At 36.8% G+C, this 21278-nt stretch overlaps 1 protein-coding gene across 1 annotated transcript; it reads right to left on the bottom strand.

Annotated features, from left to right (window-relative positions):
• Positions 1-1093: 1093 nt before the first annotated feature.
• On the bottom strand, positions 1094-20710 carry LOC121432051 (dynactin subunit 4-like). The gene is made up of 11 exons (XM_041629873.1): positions 20557-20710; positions 12281-12530; positions 11650-11693; positions 10718-10890; positions 9674-9783; positions 7526-7635; positions 6777-6850; positions 5748-5910; positions 5042-5148; positions 4248-4326; positions 1094-3403 (listed from the first exon to the last, which is right to left on the bottom strand). Exons 1-11 carry the CDS (start codon positions 20683-20685, stop codon positions 3266-3268), a joined length of 1377 nt encoding a protein of 458 aa, XP_041485807.1. The 5' UTR covers positions 20686-20710; the 3' UTR covers positions 1094-3265.
• Between the last annotated feature and the right edge of the window lie 568 nt (positions 20711-21278).

Raw genomic sequence — 21278 nt, 5'->3', positions numbered from 1 at the left:
TTATTGTGATTATTATTATTATCATCATTATTTGATAACTTGCTTTGTTATTTTATTTTAGTGTTGTCATGACTAATGCAGTCTGCCCAACTTTGGCAAAAGGAAGCAAATTTGAGTTATTGTTGTTTCTGAAACACCCTTTGTATATTGCACATTCAGGCAAAATTTGAGGAAGAAATGATCGTTCTATGGAAAGATATTGATGAAAATATGCTGTTAAATTCCATCGACACTTATGTAAATGACCAGCACACATTGCTCATTTACAACAAATGATATTTTTGTAACTTGCTTCCTTTTGCCAAAGTACGGCAGCAATGGCAAGATTCCCTAACTTACCGCTACCATCTCGTCACCCCCCTCACTCGAGCTGTCCTTGCCATTAAATTATCAACTGTGAGAAAGCAGGTGAAGTTCGGCACGTAAATATGTTTGTTGACCCGAATTCACGTGAGGACTAATTGGGTCGTTTTCTTTAAGTGGATCGGATACGCCCAGAATGGAATCATTCAGGTTTTTATGACAGGGGCTGCAGAACGGTTTTCAAAGTGAGGGGGGGGGGGCTGACCAAGCAAAAAGTCACAATCATATGGTCATTTTTACGTTTTTGGACACAGTTTTGGAAAAAGTGGGGGCTGAAGCCCCACCCCCAGCTTCCGCTGCCCCTGTATGAATCTACTCATAGCCTACTGTGGTGCACATATGGGGGGGGGGGTGGGTTGGGTGTATGGACCCCCTAAATTTGTATGACCATGAACGCAAAAAAGGGAAAAACAAGAAAGAAAAGGAAAGAAAGGATGAAAATTGCATCATTTTCTGAGTATGTCTACATCTATCACAGATTAGACATTTGTATTAAGACGGGTTAAAATTTTTGCTCGCTCTCTCACAGCTTTTATAATTTTTATAATATAATTATCACCATCATCATAATCGTCATCATCATCATCATCTTCATCATCATCATCATTGCCATGTTCATTATCGCTTCTCTCTTAATATCATACACGTATTCCAAATTTTAATCATCACTGTTTTCCTGGTACCGATATCTCCTAATCAATTAAAAATGAGAAATCTTGAAGGAAAAGGATCCATATTTACTGCTTTACTTTTTATTATTTCTTACATAAAGGACAAGATGTTTTCACATGCATTAATACACTAAACAATTTCTTCTATCCGAACAAACCATATTCTCTGGAATGGAAATATGTGTACATAATATAATAATGATTTTGCACGAATATGAATAAACGAAAAGTAGCCCAAATTCACATAGGTGGTTTCAATTGCACCGTGGATTATGCAGATTTCTTGTATCATCACGCTTCAATGAAGTATGAATTTAGCATCCTTTGCCAAAAGCACACATTTATAATTAGACTTAATGTAGTGTACATGATGAAATACACTTATAATAAATGGCTTTGGTACCATGGTACAATTATATTGAAACTACCTTTTTGAATTGACAACTATAAGTTTCTCATATTTAGCAAACCAAGGAAATGAAATAAAATTATACATTTTCTTTTTTCTTTCTTTAAAAAAAATCGTTTTGCATTGGCAATATGCAATAATGGATAGGTTTTCAAAATATTCTCCCTAAAAAACAAACAGCTTCAAATCATAATGCATGTCAATTATTCATTTGTGAATAATATATCATAGATTCACAAAATCATGACAAAACGATGTCATTATTTCTAAACAAAAAAAACTCAGAAGAAAGAAAACATCATATCATTATAACTCAGTCTCCAAACACATAGCCCATAAATCACCCTCATTATATCCTTTGCAAAAAACAAACACTTACATGTACAACACTTTAGGCTTTTAGCACATTATGATAAACTGCAAATCACAGTAAAGAGACATAGACATTATACTCTTCTTTGAGAAACCTTCAACTTTGGGTATACAGCTGTTCAGTAATTGCTCAAAAGCAATCACTGCATACAACAAATGTTGGTAATCATGTAATTTCATTCTGCAATGCCGAGGGAAAAGTCCAAAATAACTGATTCCACATGAACAATAATGGCGCAGTCAAATTTCCCCTACGGCGGTCGTACGGCGAGTCGAAAACAGCTATTTCAACATTTTTTTGTACAGGCTACATATAGGCGGTTTGGATAAAACTGGATAAAACAAATGTTTTCCACTTGCCGCATGGCCGCCATGGGGTTAATGTGACTGCAACATAAATGATAAGTATTTTGATAGTTTATGAATTACTGAACACAATTCAAACTGTTCTAACACAGAAGCCATGTTGTGAGTTTTCAAACTACACACAGCAGGTTCATTGTAAGAGAATTTGTGTGTAAAGCATAAAACTTGAGCGACACTCTAAACACATATGCAGATGTTGCAAGAAATTTACATACTTGCAAAAATCATTGCAAATTGTTATGATTAATAGATTAATCTAAATTATACTAATTTTTTCATATTTCATAAATACATTCATATCAATTAAACTATGGTATTTGATCCTTAGACCTAATATTCTTAACTTGCATATTAATGAATTGCGAGTTTGTAACTGATTGTGAGAACTAAAAGTGGCATGAAATCGATTGCAATATTCTTGCATTGCAATGTCCCTTGCTTTATATACAAGCTTTGTAAAGGTCATTGAAAGAACACTGTTGCACATGCAGCTATAAGTATGGGTATAGTTAAGTTGCCAGCACAGAAAAATAAATATATAGATACATGTAGTTATATTATATACATTTTTACTATCACATTTGTCACATACCTATCATATATATAACTGGCAAGATGTGATGCCTTTATTTTACAGCACAATATACAATGAAAGCTTTATTTAATGCATCCAGTAACAGTCAAAAGATTTCGAGTGGTCATCCTTACTGGTGCCACAGGTAACCTCATTGGCAACTTGTGTTCCAGCCAGAAAGCCGAAGAATAGCTTGTCCGAACCTGGGAACTTATGAACGCTATTCTTGTATTATCCAAGCAATGGGGGAAGGCATTGAATACTACACAAAATTGGAATATTAAAGCGATTCGTAGCACTTATCTACTTGAAGCCCCCCTATGTGGCATCACAAGAAAACTCAACATTCAATTGCCAAGCAGATGTAATGGGGCATTCCGTGAAAGTTGAGATGTAATTGAACACAATATTTTTACTGTAATCAAAGGACTTGCGCTTGACTTTAGGATGTGCGATTGATTCGCTGTTGATCACAAGTTTCTTGCAATGACCCACTGGACTCTCATTCTTCTATTCGCTGACCAGAGGACCGAGATCGATGGTGACCTCGTGTTCTAGCCAGATGGCCGAAGGATAGCTGGACTCATCCTGGGAGCTGTTGAGCGCTGGGGCAGTGTTCTTGTACAGGTACTTCAGATCAAACACAATCTATGGAAAAAAAACAAATGTCAGAATTAAAAGGTAAAAATATGAATAAATTTTGAGAACATTCTGCCAATATTGGAGTCGTTGAGTTGAATAAAAGACAAGATTAAAAAATTTCTTCAACACCATTTTTTGCGGACTGCTTGGAAGTTTCACCAAGATTGCAAAATTGAGTGAATCCCAAACATGTGAGAGTCATTGTTGATCATTTTTTTTTACAAAATCATATAATACTTTAAAGCGTAGGATGTGCTTTTTCAAGCTCAATGAAAATGTCATAATTCATTTTGGGCGACCTTAAATGTGGGTTTTACAGTGGCTGGTAACATATTCCCAAATATAAAGCTCCTCAACATGAAGGTTGCTCATTGTAGTGCACACAAGAGTATGTATTTCAGCACTTTTTTGGCTGAAATTCACATTTTTCCCTCTAAAAACTACTTTTTGTTTCAAAGTTGAAAACAATGTGGTGGGGTTAGGGGTTATGCTATGGGTTATCAATACATGACACCACCACAATGTCTGACTCATTCATTATTGGCCTGGGGCTGGTGGCTCAACTTGCCCCTATGCTCAACTTACCCCGCCTTCCCTATGCATTTCAGCACTTGCATATGTCTTTTACTTTAAATATTAGAAGTATTCATACAAAACAGTTCTCTCGACCCAACTTATTTCCTTTCCTCTTCACGGCCATGAATTTGTACATTTTAGTACCTCTTCATACGTGCGGACCCGTCATATTTTCGTAGCAAATATTCTTGATCACAATTTTGCTGATGACAAATGATTGATTGAATTAGATGTCAGTATCATTGGTGTGACTACATCTTGAAGGTCAACTTACCACCACATTGCCTGTTGCTCTTTGTGGAACGACCTTGAAGAGCACACCAAGCTTGTGGGCTTTGCGAAATTGCACGTATCTATGGAGTAGAAAAATAAGACATAAATCAAATTAAGGTAAGCCAGCAACAACCGGTGTTGAAGGTGGTGACCAATTGAAATAGGTAAAGTAAAAGAAGTGGGCATTACGGCATGGCACATCTTTTGTGTAGAAAATTAGGAGTGAAATTACATTATCCATAGACCAAGTTGGGTTGAAGATGGTACATGTATCTGACTGAAATAGGCATTAAATAAAGACAACTGCTGTAGGTGCCCACATCCTATTATAGTTCACCCCAACAAAAAAACTATGCTCCTCAACATATTGAGCTATTGTAATTCCCGAAGGTTAAAGTTCTCAGGGGATAGATCCTTTGCTTAAACATGCCCCACTTTGTGGAAGAGCCTTCCTCGAAAAAACATCCAAACTGATAATATACATAAAAATAAAACTTATGATATACATCTCTTGAATCTTTCAATAAAATATCTGATTACAATTATTCTTTACGATTCTCATAGCACCTTTTTGGAAGTTGCTCTTATCCATCCTTGTTTTTACTTTTCCTCTTTTTTGCCCTGAATTTCTAATGATTGGATGCCCTTTCTTACTTGTTTGTTCACATTTTTTTTATGTAACAAAAACTGCATTATAATGGTTAGTGACTCTACAATATGCCCTGCATTACATTTCCCAATGGTGATCACCATTTCTCACTGAACACAAAATAATATGGTAAATAGTTCACTTACTCAGAGTTGTCATTAAAATTATCATTTTGAATATCAGCCATATTGTCATCAAATTCAGCTGTTGGGTCCTTGGGTCCAAGCACTAGCTCATCTTCAGGAGGGATGACCTGGGGATATATCATATCATCAGAAAAGAGAGAAAAAATGGCTGATATGTTATGAAATCCTGACTAAAGCTTCAATTTCACCAAAACAGCCTGTATCGTCTATCATTGTGAATAGACAAAATGAAGTGTCAGTTAATTTTCTTTCTTATGCTGATTCCTTCCTATAATATTTCATTAGTCAGGTACGAAATCCAACACAAAATATAGAAATTGAATACTTCACTCATGGAGATATAAAAATTTGTTGCACAGCAACATAAAATATTTAGACACTGGTTACACACGGATGAGCTGCCAGGCATTGGGCAAAGTCAACCAAAAAAGTGTCGTCCATCGACTGCCCTAACCCATACCCTATCCACGGGGATCTAGTGTTGTGTTCTTGTAAAACTTAGAATTTCACGATTGCAGATATCTTGTGCATTCCTATTTTTTTTCAAGGCACTAAAAAAAAAAAAGAAAAGATATCACTTTGAAGGGGGCAAAACATATGGAACTGTACTGCAATAGCACATCAGGGTTATACCAAAGGGGCACTATTATCATACAAAGTCAACACATTATTTTGGTATAATACCGACAACATATCATCAACAAACCTGGGCAGTAGCCTGTGTCTCGTCGCAGTCCTTTGGATTCAAACCTTCAAACCGGACGGCCATTTTCTTCTCGTGAGGGTTACTGACCATCAGGGTGACGATACTCTCCTTGCCGTAGTGCAGGTTGGGTACCAGGAAGATACGCACATCAGGGATGTGTTGGCTACACAAGAGAGAATGGGATATTACGGATTCATTAGAACTACAACCGAATCTGCACAAAGACAATCCTTTGAACCTTGAGCTATTTGGGGAAGTTGTGACCTAAACCCTGAATGACTTGAACGTATCTCCCACATTCACAAAATCCCATGATTCTGGCCCCAGCGGCATTCTTACCCCGCCTGGTAACGGGCCCAGCTGAACTTGTTTATCTTCTTGTAGCCCTAGTCTACAGACAAAATATGATTATTAGTGTCTGTTTTATCCTCAAAATCACTGCTTTCACTGAAGTAAGATTCATCAATAGCTTCCCCACAGTCATCAAGTGACTCGCCGAATATTATCTCACATGTCACACGAGCCTCCTCAGTAGAATTGTATATTTTCTCCATGTTTTATGCTAAAACCTTCCAAAATCATTACTTATCTGGACTGAAATTATCAAAATTATCAATTGATTAATCTTAAACTTACTAGAAAGAGGACATCATTTTTAAAGATCACTTGACATTTAGAACCCATGTTTGTCAAGCCACATGGCTTCTGACTGGTATTCCTGCCTCTTGGGTATTTGCAATTTCACTGTGAGGCCAGAATATCAGGCTATTGGGTTCAAAGGGTTAAAGCTCTTGGGAATCTGGTCGACTTCGACAAAATTTGACTGATCTCAACAATTTTGGAAATTGCAATATCATTCCTTCCCTATTTAGACACCTATTCAGTCAGCCAATAGATCTGCATTTAATACCAAATCATAAAATATGTGTATACATAATGTGCATATGAGGCAAGCATTGATCTATCTTAAGTAAAGTTTTGATAATTGCCAAAATGAATAGTACAAACTTGTAAAAAATAAATTCTTACATGGCAACTAGCTGTATCTTAAATTTGATCGAAGATGGGTTAAACTCCGGTTTGCTCAGGTTATGTTCGCATTCCTGAAATGAAAGAATAGAAAATAAATTGATCTAAACTAAATTATGACCTTAATTACGAAGAACTTTAGATCAATCGCAGAGTTAGTTTGATTTGAACCTATCACAACTCTTTATACATGTAAGACAATGGCTAAACATGACAAGATTAAAGGCAGTGAATGGTCTTATTTAACAATATCTCAAGAGATTTTCGCCAAAATGCTCAGCAGAAAATGAGTACATCACACTTTTTTTCAAAATTCATCTTTATTGGGCCACAGCTATTTTACTCTCAAAATGTAAAATAATGCAACCTTGCTTGGCATGTTTTTATCCCTCTTTTTGAAGCCTCACTCGTTATTGACAATGACAGAAGTTTTCGGCAGTTTTCGCCTTCCTGAACAAGCCTGAAATCTGCTATTTGACAAATGAAATGCCTTCTTTTTGTAAAATGCCGATGAATCTCTTTGATCACCAGATGTTCAAACATACCCACCAAATACCATTTGCATTTTTGCAACCAGAACCTGAAGAGAAAAAAAAACACATCAATGTACATGTGTAACTTAACTTTCCACACTTCAGAAAAGCACGATTCTGCCTTGAAATAATTGCAAAAGTTTATACCTAAGTACCCCAAGACGGCCTTGATTAAAATTTAACCAATGCTATACATTGTATTTTTTGTATACTCACCCTACATCTCTGGGAACGTTTGATGAGCAGATGCTTATGCCTCGGATACATCTGTTCTACGGCTACACAGTTATGGTCTGGGTGATTTAGTCGCTGTTTGATTGTGCAAACTTGGGGGAAAAAATATTTATATATATATATACATATTGTTGGATATTTCATAATCATGTAGAGACAGAGAAAAAAAATAAGATAACAGTATTAATTAATAAATGTTGTACATATACTCTCCGGGTGACAATGAATGTGTTTGTTACTTACAAATAATTTTATGTGGGACTATTGACTCCACAGATATGATTAGTCTGTAAGCACAGACTCAAATTGGACAGTTACACACCAATTACACCATGTCTAGAATGAAGACTAGACACTGAAATCTGTCTGGCAGCCACAGTACATAGTGAATCTAGTCCCACTACTTCAGACTCTGCATCATGCACTATGAGAACTGCTGAAACCAAAGGTCTGTGCCTGCGAACTATGATGATAAGACTCGGTAATTTGTATTCTGGGCTCCATATTCTCCGTATTCTGGAGCGTTGTGGCCCAGTGGATTAGTCTTTGGACTTTGAAGCAGAAGGGTCGTGGGTTCGAATCCCAGCCATGGCGTAATTTCCTTCAGCAAGAAATCAATCCACATTGTGCTGCACTCGACCCAGGTGAGGTGAATGGGTACCCGGTAGGATTTATTCCTTGAATGCTTTAGCGCCTACATGGCCGCTCAGCTAAAGCCGGGGTAATAATGATATACCAAGTATATTTCAGCGCCTTGAGCACATAATCAATGTGGATTTGGCGCTTTAGAAATAATCTATATTATTATCATTATTATAACACAAAGGTTTGCGATGAATTGCAAATATGAAAGAACCACACCGATTGGTCCCTGGTCAGTATTTTAAACAGAATGCGCTTGTAACATTGATATTGATTGGTCAGTCGATTTAGCGATTGATCGCTAATCTTTGTGTTACGGAGCCCTGATCAGCTTAAAGGACAAGTCCACCCCAACAAATTCTTGATTTGAATAAAAAGAGAAAAATTTAACAAGCATAACACTGAAAATTTCATCAAAATCGGATGTAAAATAAGAAAGTTATGGCATTCTTAAGTTTCGCTTCATTTCACAAAACAGTTATATGCACATCTCGGTTGGTATGGAAATGAGAGAACTGATGACATCACTCACTCACTATTTCTTTTGTATTGTATTATATGAAATATTTCTATTTTTTCGTCACTGTCATGTGAGATGAAGATTCATTCCTCCCTGAACACGTGGAATTCCATTATTTCAACATTTTGTGCTTCAGGCAAGGAGGTCCTAATCGTCAAATTCGTAATATTGAAATATTGTTTAATTCAAACAATTAAAAACAAAAGAAATAGTGAGTGAGTGACATCATCGACTCTCTCATTTGGATGTAACTGGCTCGTTCATATAACTATTTTGTTGAAAATAAGCGAAACTTTGAAATGTCATAACTTTCTTATTTTACATCCGATTTTGATGAAATTTTCAGTATTGTGCTTGTCTGATTTTTCTCTCTTGATTCAAATCAACATTTTTCTGAGGTGGACTTGACCTTTAAGCTGATTTCCGATCGTTTAAGATAAAATTCTTATTGTGAACAAAGATGGGAATGCAAATTTTATTATACATTGAGATTTGATTAAAATTATAGAAAATTCACTGCCATCATATCACAACAGGAGGGTGTTGAAGTATCTGATTTAGCAAAAGATAGGATCACCAGTCATGCAAGCGGAGGCACTTAGCCAGCAATTTGCTTGAAGATGACATTAATAAGGCCATTCATTATCGCATATATATCCATGTTTCAGCATGTGAATAAGGTTTCAATGGAGAATCAGGGGTGTAAGTGTTCACAAATGAAAAGATCAGAAAAAAAGCTGAAGAGTGTTGAAAAAGTCTGAAATAGAAAGTGCTCACGTACTATTTGTACAGAGGAAAGCCAAAAATAAGCTGAAAATCAAAATAAAAAAAAAATCATACATCAGCTAAAAATCTAAACTCTCACACCTCTGGAGATTATCCCATCCAAATTTTACATAGCTTCTGACTATCGCTCAAAGCTCCCAGTGTGTATTGTTATCCCTGCATGATTTATGAACCCTACTTACTCTTCTCCAACACAACCGGCTGCGTGAGTATCTTGTTTGGAAGAGCATCTACTTCTTCGGATGCCACGGAAGGTTCTACAGGAATGATGTCTGCTTGCTCGTTTTTCAGTCTGATGAAAATGACAAAAATTATTTACTCATTTTCCCCTTTTTTCTTTAGTGTAAAAAAATTTGCTCGACCAAGATGCTCTGTGTATTCAAATGCATGTATGGGCAAGTCTTAGAATTTCTGTGTTACATACGGGACATTTCTGAGGATTTGCTGACCCGGTGGGTGTTTCATAAAGCTGTTCATAAGATACAAATGACTTTCCACACGACTGGTGATCCTTTCTTGTAGTATGCGATATCCCTATGTAATTGATTTATGACCTAAGAACAGATTCCAGTCGTGCGTAAGGTTGTTCATAACTTTACGAACAGCTTTATGAAACACCCACCTGAAAACTGGAAAAAGGGACTTTGATAGTATTGAACACCATCATGGTGATTGAGAAGTATAATCCTGTTAAATACCATGAGAAATGGCATTGACACTAATATTTTACAAGTAGGAAATACACACAATCTAAAAAAAAATATTTCCAGTTAAAAGTTCCCCAAAAGTACTTCATCTAAAAAATTCTTACTCAGTGTGATTTAAGTCACACTAACTGAACTCAATCACAGGCAAGTTTCATGTCATGAATCAAAAACATAAACTGCAAGTAATGATAAGCTCTACATGTACTGTAGTTAAAAACTGAAGCCACATGTTACATATGGGACATTTAAAGGGATACTTTTTTGTGTGTCCAAATTCACTCATTTATGTTGTGGAAAATATGACTTATGGGTTTTGGCTCTAATTGTCAAAGCAAAATCAGTGGCTCTCAAGCAATGTTTCATGAAACATTTCATCATGTAACAATAATAATAACACTAATAATTACTAATATACAGTATAATTTGTCAGAATAACAGTACACTCTCATACTGCACAGGCATACTACAAAGAACACTAATGCATTGCTAAAATATAGATCATAATTCTAAACCACTCACGCCAATCCAGTGAAAGATGAGAGGAGCGCACTGCTCCTCCTCCTGCCGGCTCCAGGTGACAGGTACTTCTCCTGGAGCCTGAAGTAGGCTCGTCTCCTGGTGAACTTCTTATGCTCCCTCTCCATCTTCTCCTGCTTGGCCAGCTGGTGGTAGTAGTCTGACAAATCATTAATCTGTGAGGAAAAAATTAGCAAGTGTGGATTTCTGTAACATGGCCATCGACACTGTGGATGCCATCTATTTTGTGTAAAAATTTTGGAATTCTACAGGGCTGGAAATTAGTGGTTTCTCGGATGTCACTGGCATCCTGGATCCCCTTGGATGCTCTGATGGCTACAGAAAGTTCAGGAAATTTTTCCACAGGAACCTCCACAATTTGCAGTAAGGGAGGACAGAGCAGAAGGCTACTTATCCAGACAAAAGTTTACACTCCTGTTACTGGAAAAATAACAATATATCTGACCATTTCAACATCATATTACAGAAAAGTTCTAGCTCTAGATCGCAAAAATCTAGCAACTGTGCTCTATCGAGGACATGTGCTTGATGCTCATTTGCAATATTTGATTGTGCATATATGGGAGTTAAAATATGACATATTTGGGAATTTGAAATTGCCACTTTGGGAATTCGATATTGCATATTTGGCAATTTGATATTGCATACTTTGGGATTTGATATATCATCCCTATCAACAAATGCCAACAATGTTCACATTCCATTTTTCTTAAAAACTGAATCTTGGTTACGATTTCAATGTTGACGACCCCACCGCTGAAAAAGCAGCCCCTTTTAGTTTGTCTGCTATGCAGACAAAATTTATGACATTGATGGATTTCTTTCCAGTTGAGGTTGATCGGTTTAATCGTAACTCTTTGTAAGAAGGGGCCGTGAACTCACAGTAGATGTCTTTAAGATCACAACCAACTTACCCTTCTCGCTCCAGTGTTCTCAGGCTCCAACCAAGGTCCGCTTGCTAGTGGTATGGAAGAGAAGAAAACAGATGCACATAATTTTCATCTCGAAGTTGAAAGAAATACAATAAATTATTTTTGAAAAAAAGGAAAGAGTTGGAATAACAGTATCCACAGATTTTTTCACCTCCAAGAAGATTTACATTGCTTAAAAAATGCTACTTAATGTTGTCACTGGCCAGATTTGCAAGTCAATATCACCTATCACTGAGAAAAAAAGAAAAGGCGACATAGTTAGAGGGGCTGATATTCACATGTACTTAATTTTTCTTCCTTGGAGCCCCCCTCCCCCCAAGAAAATAAATAAATTGAATAAATAAAATGACTAAATTGTGGGTTCAAATTGGCAATTTTTATATCACTAGAGAAAATTGGTATGTCCCACCACATGAGAACCTGGTTGAAAAAGATAGTTGAGATGAATTTTCTTAGATCATCCATCAAGGTAAATCTACCTGGAGGGCCTTGGAAATTACGCTGTAATTTTTCCAGACTGCCTTTTTTTATTCCACATGTTGCATCAATTGACAAAATAAATGAAAGCATGTAGGCAATACACCTTGAAGTGGACATGCAACCAGAAGCTTACCAGAATCTTTATCCGGCATCCCAGCATCCCTGGAGCTCCACCTGCAGAGTCCACAGGCCAGGTAATAGGCCTTCTTGGTGGTGGTCTTGGTGGGATCTCTGGGGTCTGGAACGGCCACGCTGGTGGCCCGATGGGACAGGGTGTGCTGGCAGCAGGGGCAGTCCAGACAGTTCCCGCAGCGGTTCTTCTTGGCCTTGGCCTCGGCCGATGGCATGTTCTCAAGACAGTTTGGGCAGTAGTGGGAATCCACCTGGGATTACATGTGTGGATATCAAAGACAAGTGAAATGTTGGAGGATACTACATGGAAACATTTTATCATGTCATTGGACTATTGCATCTTAAATTTCAATAACCTTTAATAGAGCAGATCCTCTTTTCTATTGGGCACAATTATTACAGTATGAATGAAAAAAAAGGCAAAATAAAACAACAAAACAATAGTAATAGCATCATGAATGAAAAAAAACATGATAGACAGTGGTATTTCATTTTAAAAACTTTAATTAGGGCAAGAAAGTTGTTGTGTAGACTGAAAATCAATCTTTTTTTGGTCAGGATATAATTTGCAGAGAATTTGTCTAAGCTTCACGGCATCCTCTCCCTTCTTAGACTGAAGTGTTCTAGCTACATCAGAAACAAGATGACAAAGCAAAAATGAAACAATACCTCATGTTATTTTAAAAAGACTGTAACTAAAAGAAAAAAAAATAAAATCACAAACATTTCGGTAAATTGCCAATTCGTCCACTGCCAACTAGTCTACTCACCACATGGTCTACATGTACCTTCATTTAGTCTAATGCCATTCCGTCCATCAACATTTTGTCTAACAACCATTTGGTTCAATCATCACCTTGTCTAATCACCTGTTCGTCTATGACCATTTTGTCTCATACATGTAACCAGTTGGTCTAGTATTTGTTTTATTTTCATTCATTTTGCCCAATTAACACTTGGTCTAATTACACCAATGGTATATGGACTAAATGGCTTTAGGACCAACTGGTTATTAGACAAATTGGTAAGTCGACGAAATGGAAAGTAGACCATTTTAATATTGGACGAACTGATGGTAGACCAATCGGCAATTGCATGAAGTGGCATTGCACCAAATGAAAATAAACCAAGTTTACCCTGCAACAGACTTGTCACAATCACTGTGTGCATTTGTGTGTTACCACAGGTGCTGACTTTCTACAAATGCACCCCCCTTCTTTTGACATACATGTACGTAGCTTCGAAAAGCAATGTTACAAAATGCCGATTTGAAGAACAAATTTATTGATAAAAATTATTATTTAACAAATAATGAAACTTGAAATTTGTTTAAAAATAATTTTTATAATAATTTATAATCACGTATTAGATTTTATCATTTGTTAAACAATAATTTTGATCTATAAATTGTTCTTCAAAACGGCATTTTATAACATTGCTAATCGAAGGTACGTCATACATAAGCGGTTCAAGGGTCAAGCCTATTGTATGTACGGTGTATACCAATGGATCGAGGAATCTACACAAGATCAGTCTGGTAAGAAACCTCTCATTTTTAACCTTTTTCTTAAGATATTTTTTGCACATTCATACGCATTAGGCGTATGAAGGTGTATAGATTAGTAAAATCACAAAAATTTATGTGATTTCTATCTTCAAAGATAGATTTCCTAGGGCAATCCATCTTTGTTCATAAGTGTCTCTTCTATGTACTGGTATATGGGAGGGGATTCAACTAAGGCTTCGTGATCAAATGAAAATATCAAAATCATTAAAAAGTATTATCACGGAGTCTCCAAGGCTAAGTCAGACATCACATTTGGCATCGCCGAAATGTTGATATGACTGAAGTTGGCAAACCAAAAGATTCGGCTGTGGCAGTTCGCATAATTTGGACCCTACCTTCAATCCATATCAGAATTACAGCGAAGCCAAGCAAAATCAATGTCTGAGGATTTGAACGATGATGTTGAGAATGAGATTTGAAGCAAAGTACGGCCGTTCCTCCCGATTGCGATATTTGACCGGGGGGGGGGGGCCACTTCCATTCACGAGTGGATACCATGCGCGACCATGGGGTCTCGAAAAGCACCCTAAACACGTAATTTCCATATTCTGGAAATGCACCCCTTAACAAGTATTGGCGAGTGAAACCCTACCCTTAACAAGTATTGGTAACAAAACAATACTCTTGGCAAATGTTCCCTGAAATGAACCCCTAAACAAGTACAGGAATGTTTTATTGTTACGGGTCCTTCGGTCGTCGGCTTTACCTTATTTGGTTTAGTACGACCCCACCTTCTACACCTCGCGCAAATCGGACTCTAAACACGAAGTGTTTGGGCAAAAAGGACATCCTTTATAAAACATTTTAATTTTGTTTTATCATCCCCGCAAATTCGACCCTAAACACGTAATTTTCCTAGCGAAATAGATACCCTTTTTCCCTTATTTTTGTGTTTTTGATACCCTTATCACGTTACGTACGTAACGTGCCCCATCGTGAAAAAGACATCCTTTTTACGTGTTTTTTTGGTCGCGCATGGTATCCACTCGTCAATGTAAGTGGCCCCCCCGGGGATATTTGGAAAAGCGACATCGAAATGTCATGTGACTGAGAGTGAGAGGCTTGCCAGTTGCCATGAGTTTTGTGAACAATTTCTGGTGGGGAAATTTGCTTGAAACTACAATAGCACCTCTTCCGTCTGTGTAACTAGACTCTAAGGTTAGAGCCAAGTCTGAGAAAATTCTTCTTCTTCTTCTTCCAGGCTGGTACAGTCCGCCACTGGCGTATTATCGTACCTTCAGAAAATGTTAAATTCCCCTGAACAGTAGAGGCGCACGGCCAATATGGGAGACTCTCTCCAATAGGGGAGACAATCTCCCACATTGGAGACTTGCTTTGCAAAAGGACAAAAGAAACAACACCAACAAAAGCATGATTTTTTCCACCCAAAATTTTGTCTCACTGAGGTCAGAAGCCCATTTGTTTTGTGTGTGATTGACAACAAAAATCTGTATCAAAACAAAAGTAGACGGTGAATTTTTAAAGTAGACGGTGAAAAGGGCTAATTTGTCATGAGGAATCTGCTTATCACATTTTTATTTGCCGCCAAGGTAATCCTTTTGCCGCAAATGTAAACAAAGGAAATTAGTCTCCAAAACTGGAGACTGTCTCTGAAATTGGATACCCAAATTCTTTACAAAAGTCTCTGATATTGGAGATAATTTCCCACATTGGAGACAGTCTCTAATATCACTCCTAGTACCAATGAGGTCCAAACATTACATGTATGGACCTCATAGGCGACATCAGTGCTAAAATTGGGTTAGAGATTTATGTGGATCTAAATTTATTGTAATTTCAACAAAAGTACTAGCTAAATTTGAGGCTTTTGTTGAAATTTTGCTTTAATGATACATTAATGCTTCAGTAAGTAACAAAAAATTGAAAGAAATGAAGGGGAACTTACATTTTGACGACTTTTTCCTGATTTTCTTGGCAGTTGTCCTTCACTTCTGACTCTCGATCGGACCTGATATGCAGATCACGTATACGCGTTCTCGTCAGGTGATCGGTCGGTTATTCTTTTCGCCAGATGTTGATAATTATATATTTCATAACGCAGCGTTCATCGCAAATTTAGCTGAAAGAGATTGAAGTTGAACAGCGCAAGCTTTAATTTATTCAGAAATAACGTTTGATTGCACAAGTTTCGCCTCGGACATTTAGGATCATTTGGTCCCATATTGGCGTAACTACGGGGGGGGGGTGTCCCTACCACCGTCCACACCGGGCGTCCACAAGCCAGCAATTATCTTTTTTCTCTTTTTTTAACCAAAATGCTTCCCCCAGAAAAAAAGAACCAGGGTTAAAGAGAAAGACAATTATGATAGAGGAACACAAAATACTTTATTTTTTCAGCTTTTAATGCATCGACTTATAATCAAATATTAAATGGGGCTTAGAACATTTTTTTAAAAAGTCAATTAATAAAAATATTCCGCTCTTCGGGATTTGAGCTTTCATGAAATATCCGATCTTTTTCATGATTACCGAAAATACTTCAAATGTCAAAAAAAAAATTATTGGTGTAGTAGCTGATACCTTGCGCCCGCCTTAATTATTTTAATGTTGAGATACTTTGCTTTAATTTAATGAATTCCTAAAAGCATTAATTCTCAGATCATTTGTCGCAATCGAATGATTCGATTGGTAAGCTAGTTGTATAATTATTATGATTCATGAATTGTTTAAAATGTGTCTCTCTATCAGTTTTGAATATTTAAAAAAATGTCAGCTCGTGCTTTTTGCTCGCAATATTTTGATTAGTAAGAAATTCTTGTGTATGCGAGTTTGATACATAAATAACTAGAGAGAGAGGGGGGGGGGGGTGTCCCTCAGCTACTTGTCCTTGCTTATTCCAATTTTTTTTATTATGCTCGTGTTGTGAGTATTTCAAAGTCTTTTCTTTTTCTCACCCTTTTTATTGTCTCGGAGCTTCCCTCTATTTCTTTGCTACGATGTATAGCCCATCTTACTTGTTTCATTTTTTTATGTTCTCATTTCATTGAAAACATAATTATTAAACTGACGTAGAAGACTTTACAACAAAATTTTGATATTGTTTTTTCTTGTTTGTTTGGCTTTCTTTTTTCTTCTCCTCAGTCCTTTTTCTAATTAGTTTCCCTTTCCTTATTTTATATTATTTCATTTCATGAGGCATCCGCCAACTTATATACAACAACAAACGTTAGAGGCGGATATCCAGTAAGGGGCGTGGTGGTGTGCCCTCTAAAAAGAGGAAAATAGGAAGGAAAAAAGCAGGATTTATCTTGGTGAAGATGATAGTGGTGGTGATGGTGGCGGTGATGATGATGATGATGATGATAATAATGATGGTGGTAGTGGTGATAAAGATGAGAATGAAGTTGGTGACGATGATATGATGATGATGTAATTTTGTCTTTAAAAAAATAATAGTGCAAAGGCGAAATCATTTAAAGTTTATTATGAAAATAGCAGAAAAAAATAATTTGAAAAATTGTACGTATGCGTATGGAAAATCTATCCCCCACCAAAAAAAGAAAAAAGTGAGATTTTGTTTTGTTATTTGTGACGGCGTAGGCCTATGCGAACAGCTGTGTGATATAATTATGGTAAAAAAAGTAAATGAAATGCCAAGAAATACATGATAATGACTTTTATTGTACATTCAGTATATCAGTAGATAAATTCATACTCGTTCCAAAAAAAGAAGAAAGTGGGTATATTATGGACCATTAAAAATGGGCAGTTGCTCTATATATTATATTACATAGAATATATAGAGCAACTGCTCGTGTGTAGCGGTAAGTTATTCACCTGATCTACATAATTCATGCGGCGCACGGCGCGTGCGCAATGTTTAATAATTATTGTTGTGAATACAATGAATGTCATCAAAAACATAATAACACAGATCAAATAGTGCCAGCTCGACGCGCAAAATGAGAAAAAAATATATATTTTCTGCCCTGATAATTTGATAACCCTAACCTAACCCAATTTCTAAGTATTTTTATCATAAACAGGATAACTATATACAATGATTGAAATTAACTTTATATTCTTTTGCGAACAAAATGAATATGAAAGACAGCTTTTTGATAAAGAACACAGTTTTAGAGCGTTAGAGCGCGATTTATACCTACAACCGCTAACATAGGCGGATCCAGGGGGCCGAGGGGCCCGGGCCCCCCTATTGGCGGAGCAAAAAAAGAAAAAAAAAGAAAGGAAAAAAGAAAAGGAAGGGAAAAGAGAGGAAAAAAGAAGAAAGGCAAACATAAGAGGAGGAACATGATTAAATGAAATAACATTAGGGGAAGACTCTGAAAATAATTTTTTTTTAAATCTATTTGTTAGGATAAAAAATTTTCGCTCGCGCTTCGCGCCTTATTGTCTTTTAGGGTATTTGCATATCTTGCTCAATATGGAGCTTGAAAAATCAAACTTTGAAGTCATTATACAAAACATATTTCAGCTGGGAAATTGAACTTTCATTATTTTGTTTCATTTACAAATTGATTTTTAAAAAGTGCTCTGTAAAAATGTCTGTGATATCATCTGAACATTATCATTTTCTGCTTGCGCTGCGCGCTCGCAAAATTTGAATTTTCAGGTACGTATTATTTTCCTGTATTCCATAAAGTTCTCAAAAAGTTCCCTATTCAGGTCAGATTGTTAAAACGTATCAGCTAGCGCCGCACGCTATAGCATTTGGATTAGTCGGTTATGTATATCCCAATATTAATTCTAAATCAAACTAATTTGATGACAGTTTATCAAAAACTTCGACTCGCGATTTCTGCTCGCATTGATAGATATATAATGCCTCTTATGCATAATTACAAAGTGCTTTAAATGTCCAGTTTTCAGGCCATAAAATTAACACATTTCGCGCTCCCATGCGAGAGAAATAGGAAGATGGTCATCAATTTCATATGATGACATAATGCCCTCATAGCATGTTCCGGTCCTATGTAAAAACTCAAAGTAATAAAAATAAAATACATCAGCTCTTTTTTAACTGTGATCCATCACAATTCACAATTTTCCCACAAAGTGTTTGCATTACAGAGCTTAAATTCACCCTTTGTTATATCATATATTTTTAGCTCGCGCTTTGCGCTCTCTTTATTGATTTTCATGATAAGAAAGTTACTTAGAATACCCAAATTCTAGGTCGAAATCTAAAACACACGTTAATTCAGATACGCAGATTGTTCTCTATTTAAATCATTATCCAGTTTCAGATCACAATATCAAAAAGTGTCTGCTCGCGGATAAATAACTTATCCTTTTCATGATAAATCATGAATAGTGCGTCCAGAATCTTTCCCCATAATTTTGTTTACCCATCACATTTCTCCTATTTTCTCCTCCCTTTTATTTTCCATTAATTTTTCTTTCGTTCACTTTTTTTCTGTCCTCTTTTCCCATAATTTATTTTACCCATCACATTTCTCCCTATTTACTCTTCCCTTTTATTTTCCATTAATTTTTCTTTCGTTCACTTTTTTTCTGTCGCCTTTCCCCTTCTAAGTTCTATTTTTTTTCTCGTCTCACCGCTTTTCCTCATCCCCAGCCCTCGATCGACGCCCGTGCAGATTCGCAAACAATATCAAGAGTATATGTCTACTTGCAAGGGCGGAAATCTCTCCCCAAAGGTAGGGGGACCAGGGGCTGGAAAATTTGACAAGCAAAAAACAAACAAAAAAAGAAGGTTTATCACCCTCTAAAGAAGGTCATCTTGACCAAAAGAAATTTGACAAGCAAACAAGCAAAAAAAGGGGGCATGCCAAAAGTAAGATCGTCTCTTCCAAAATACATTTCGAATTTGAACGACATGACCAAAAATAGTAGGGGGACATTTCATAATGTGCCCCCTACTATTTTGGGTGAGGGGACATGTCCCCCGGCCCTGGGGTTTGCGCCCATGTGGGTGGGGGTGTTGCGCCTCCCTATCGGGATCATATCACAGCGAGTATACACTCTTCCATATTGGAAGAGTGTTTACTCGCTGAGATTTCGATCTCACACATAATTTTATAAAAAAAAATAGAACAGCTACGCCTTGAACACAGGCCAAAATGCCTAACGATTTCTCCGCGGCATTAACAACTCTCGTAAAGGCGCTCCATTTATAAATAACGTTGCATGAACAGCTCTCTATGGCGACGAAATTTACCGCGGAATTGCAGCCAGCAGCGTGGGAAATTGGCAGAAAATTCAAGAAGAGAACCGGTGAGTACCGATTTAACAGTATTCATGTATTAATATTTATTTAATCATAAGAATAATTTTTTTTTACGGAAAGAAAGCTTAGTTCTAAGCTAGGGCGGCCCAAATGCGCGTGAGTGGAGTCCCAGTTTCTTAACACGGGTAAGTATTGCGGTGTCGCCTAGAGAGAGTGTCTAATATTGGCTGTGCGCCTCTACTGCTGAAACGGCGTATTTTTCAACTTGCAGTCGTTGCTCACAATATTTTATACTATTTTGGGTAGTCTACACAAAGAAACTGTCAAGGAACAATATCAATAGAAATTTTGGAGGAATTTTAAAGAAATTCATGATTAATCTTCGAATAATTGAGTAGATTGTAACGACCCTCTTTATTTTTCAGTGAGTGGGACCACACTAATTTTTTTGTGGATGCAGCTGTTTGCTGCTGAGCTGCGGGCGTTTCCATCTGGTAATTTGATACTCTCCCTATTACAAAATAACTGAGACACTCACCTCATGGGAAACACATTTTCCGCATCTTAATTTCAAGCAGTGTTTGCAAAAATAAAGTTGCGTGATGGAAGAGCGTGCACTGCAAGAGCACAAAATTTGTACTCTCTGAAGTTCCAACTTGGCAGCCATTTTCACGGATAATTGATGTAATGTATTTTGCCGGTAGAGGGCTTTTCTGAGCTAGCCTAGCCGAGTGAACTCGGCATCGGTTGATTGAGCGATAAAATTAACTTATAAACAGGGTTGTAGAAATTACTGCATAAAATATATAAATATTGTTCAATTTTATTTGCGGTATACCCAAAGCCAGCGTTGCCATTTAGGAATTTCCATCCCCAAATTTTCAAATTTGGGGATATTCAGAAGACTTTGGGATGCAAAAAAAAAAATTGGGGTAGGCCTAAAAAAGCATTTTTTGTTCGGGGGACTTTTGAACGTTTTGGTGAGGAGCAATAAAACTTGCTATTTTCAGTAATATAATGTTATACGATCTACTCATTCTACTCAATGGCCCGTATTCTGATAGCAGGTTTAACTTAAACTCAGGTTTAAAGTTGTGGTTTAAGTATGGATAGCCAATTGTTACATAAATCACTAACATTAGAGATATCATACTTCAGCTCATTTGGTTCTCAAATCATTCATAATTGTTTAGGAAGTAGAGGTCCTAAATGTCTTCACCATCGATGAATCAGGAAAGTGCACAGTAAACATAAGAAACT

Source organism: Lytechinus variegatus, chromosome 18 (genome assembly GCF_018143015.1).
Source record: "Lytechinus variegatus isolate NC3 chromosome 18, Lvar_3.0, whole genome shotgun sequence".
NCBI classification, from domain to species: Eukaryota; Metazoa; Echinodermata; class Echinoidea; order Temnopleuroida; family Toxopneustidae; genus Lytechinus; species Lytechinus variegatus.
Note: the sequence above shows the minus strand (reverse complement) of the source record. Positions and strands in the feature narration are given on the sequence as shown.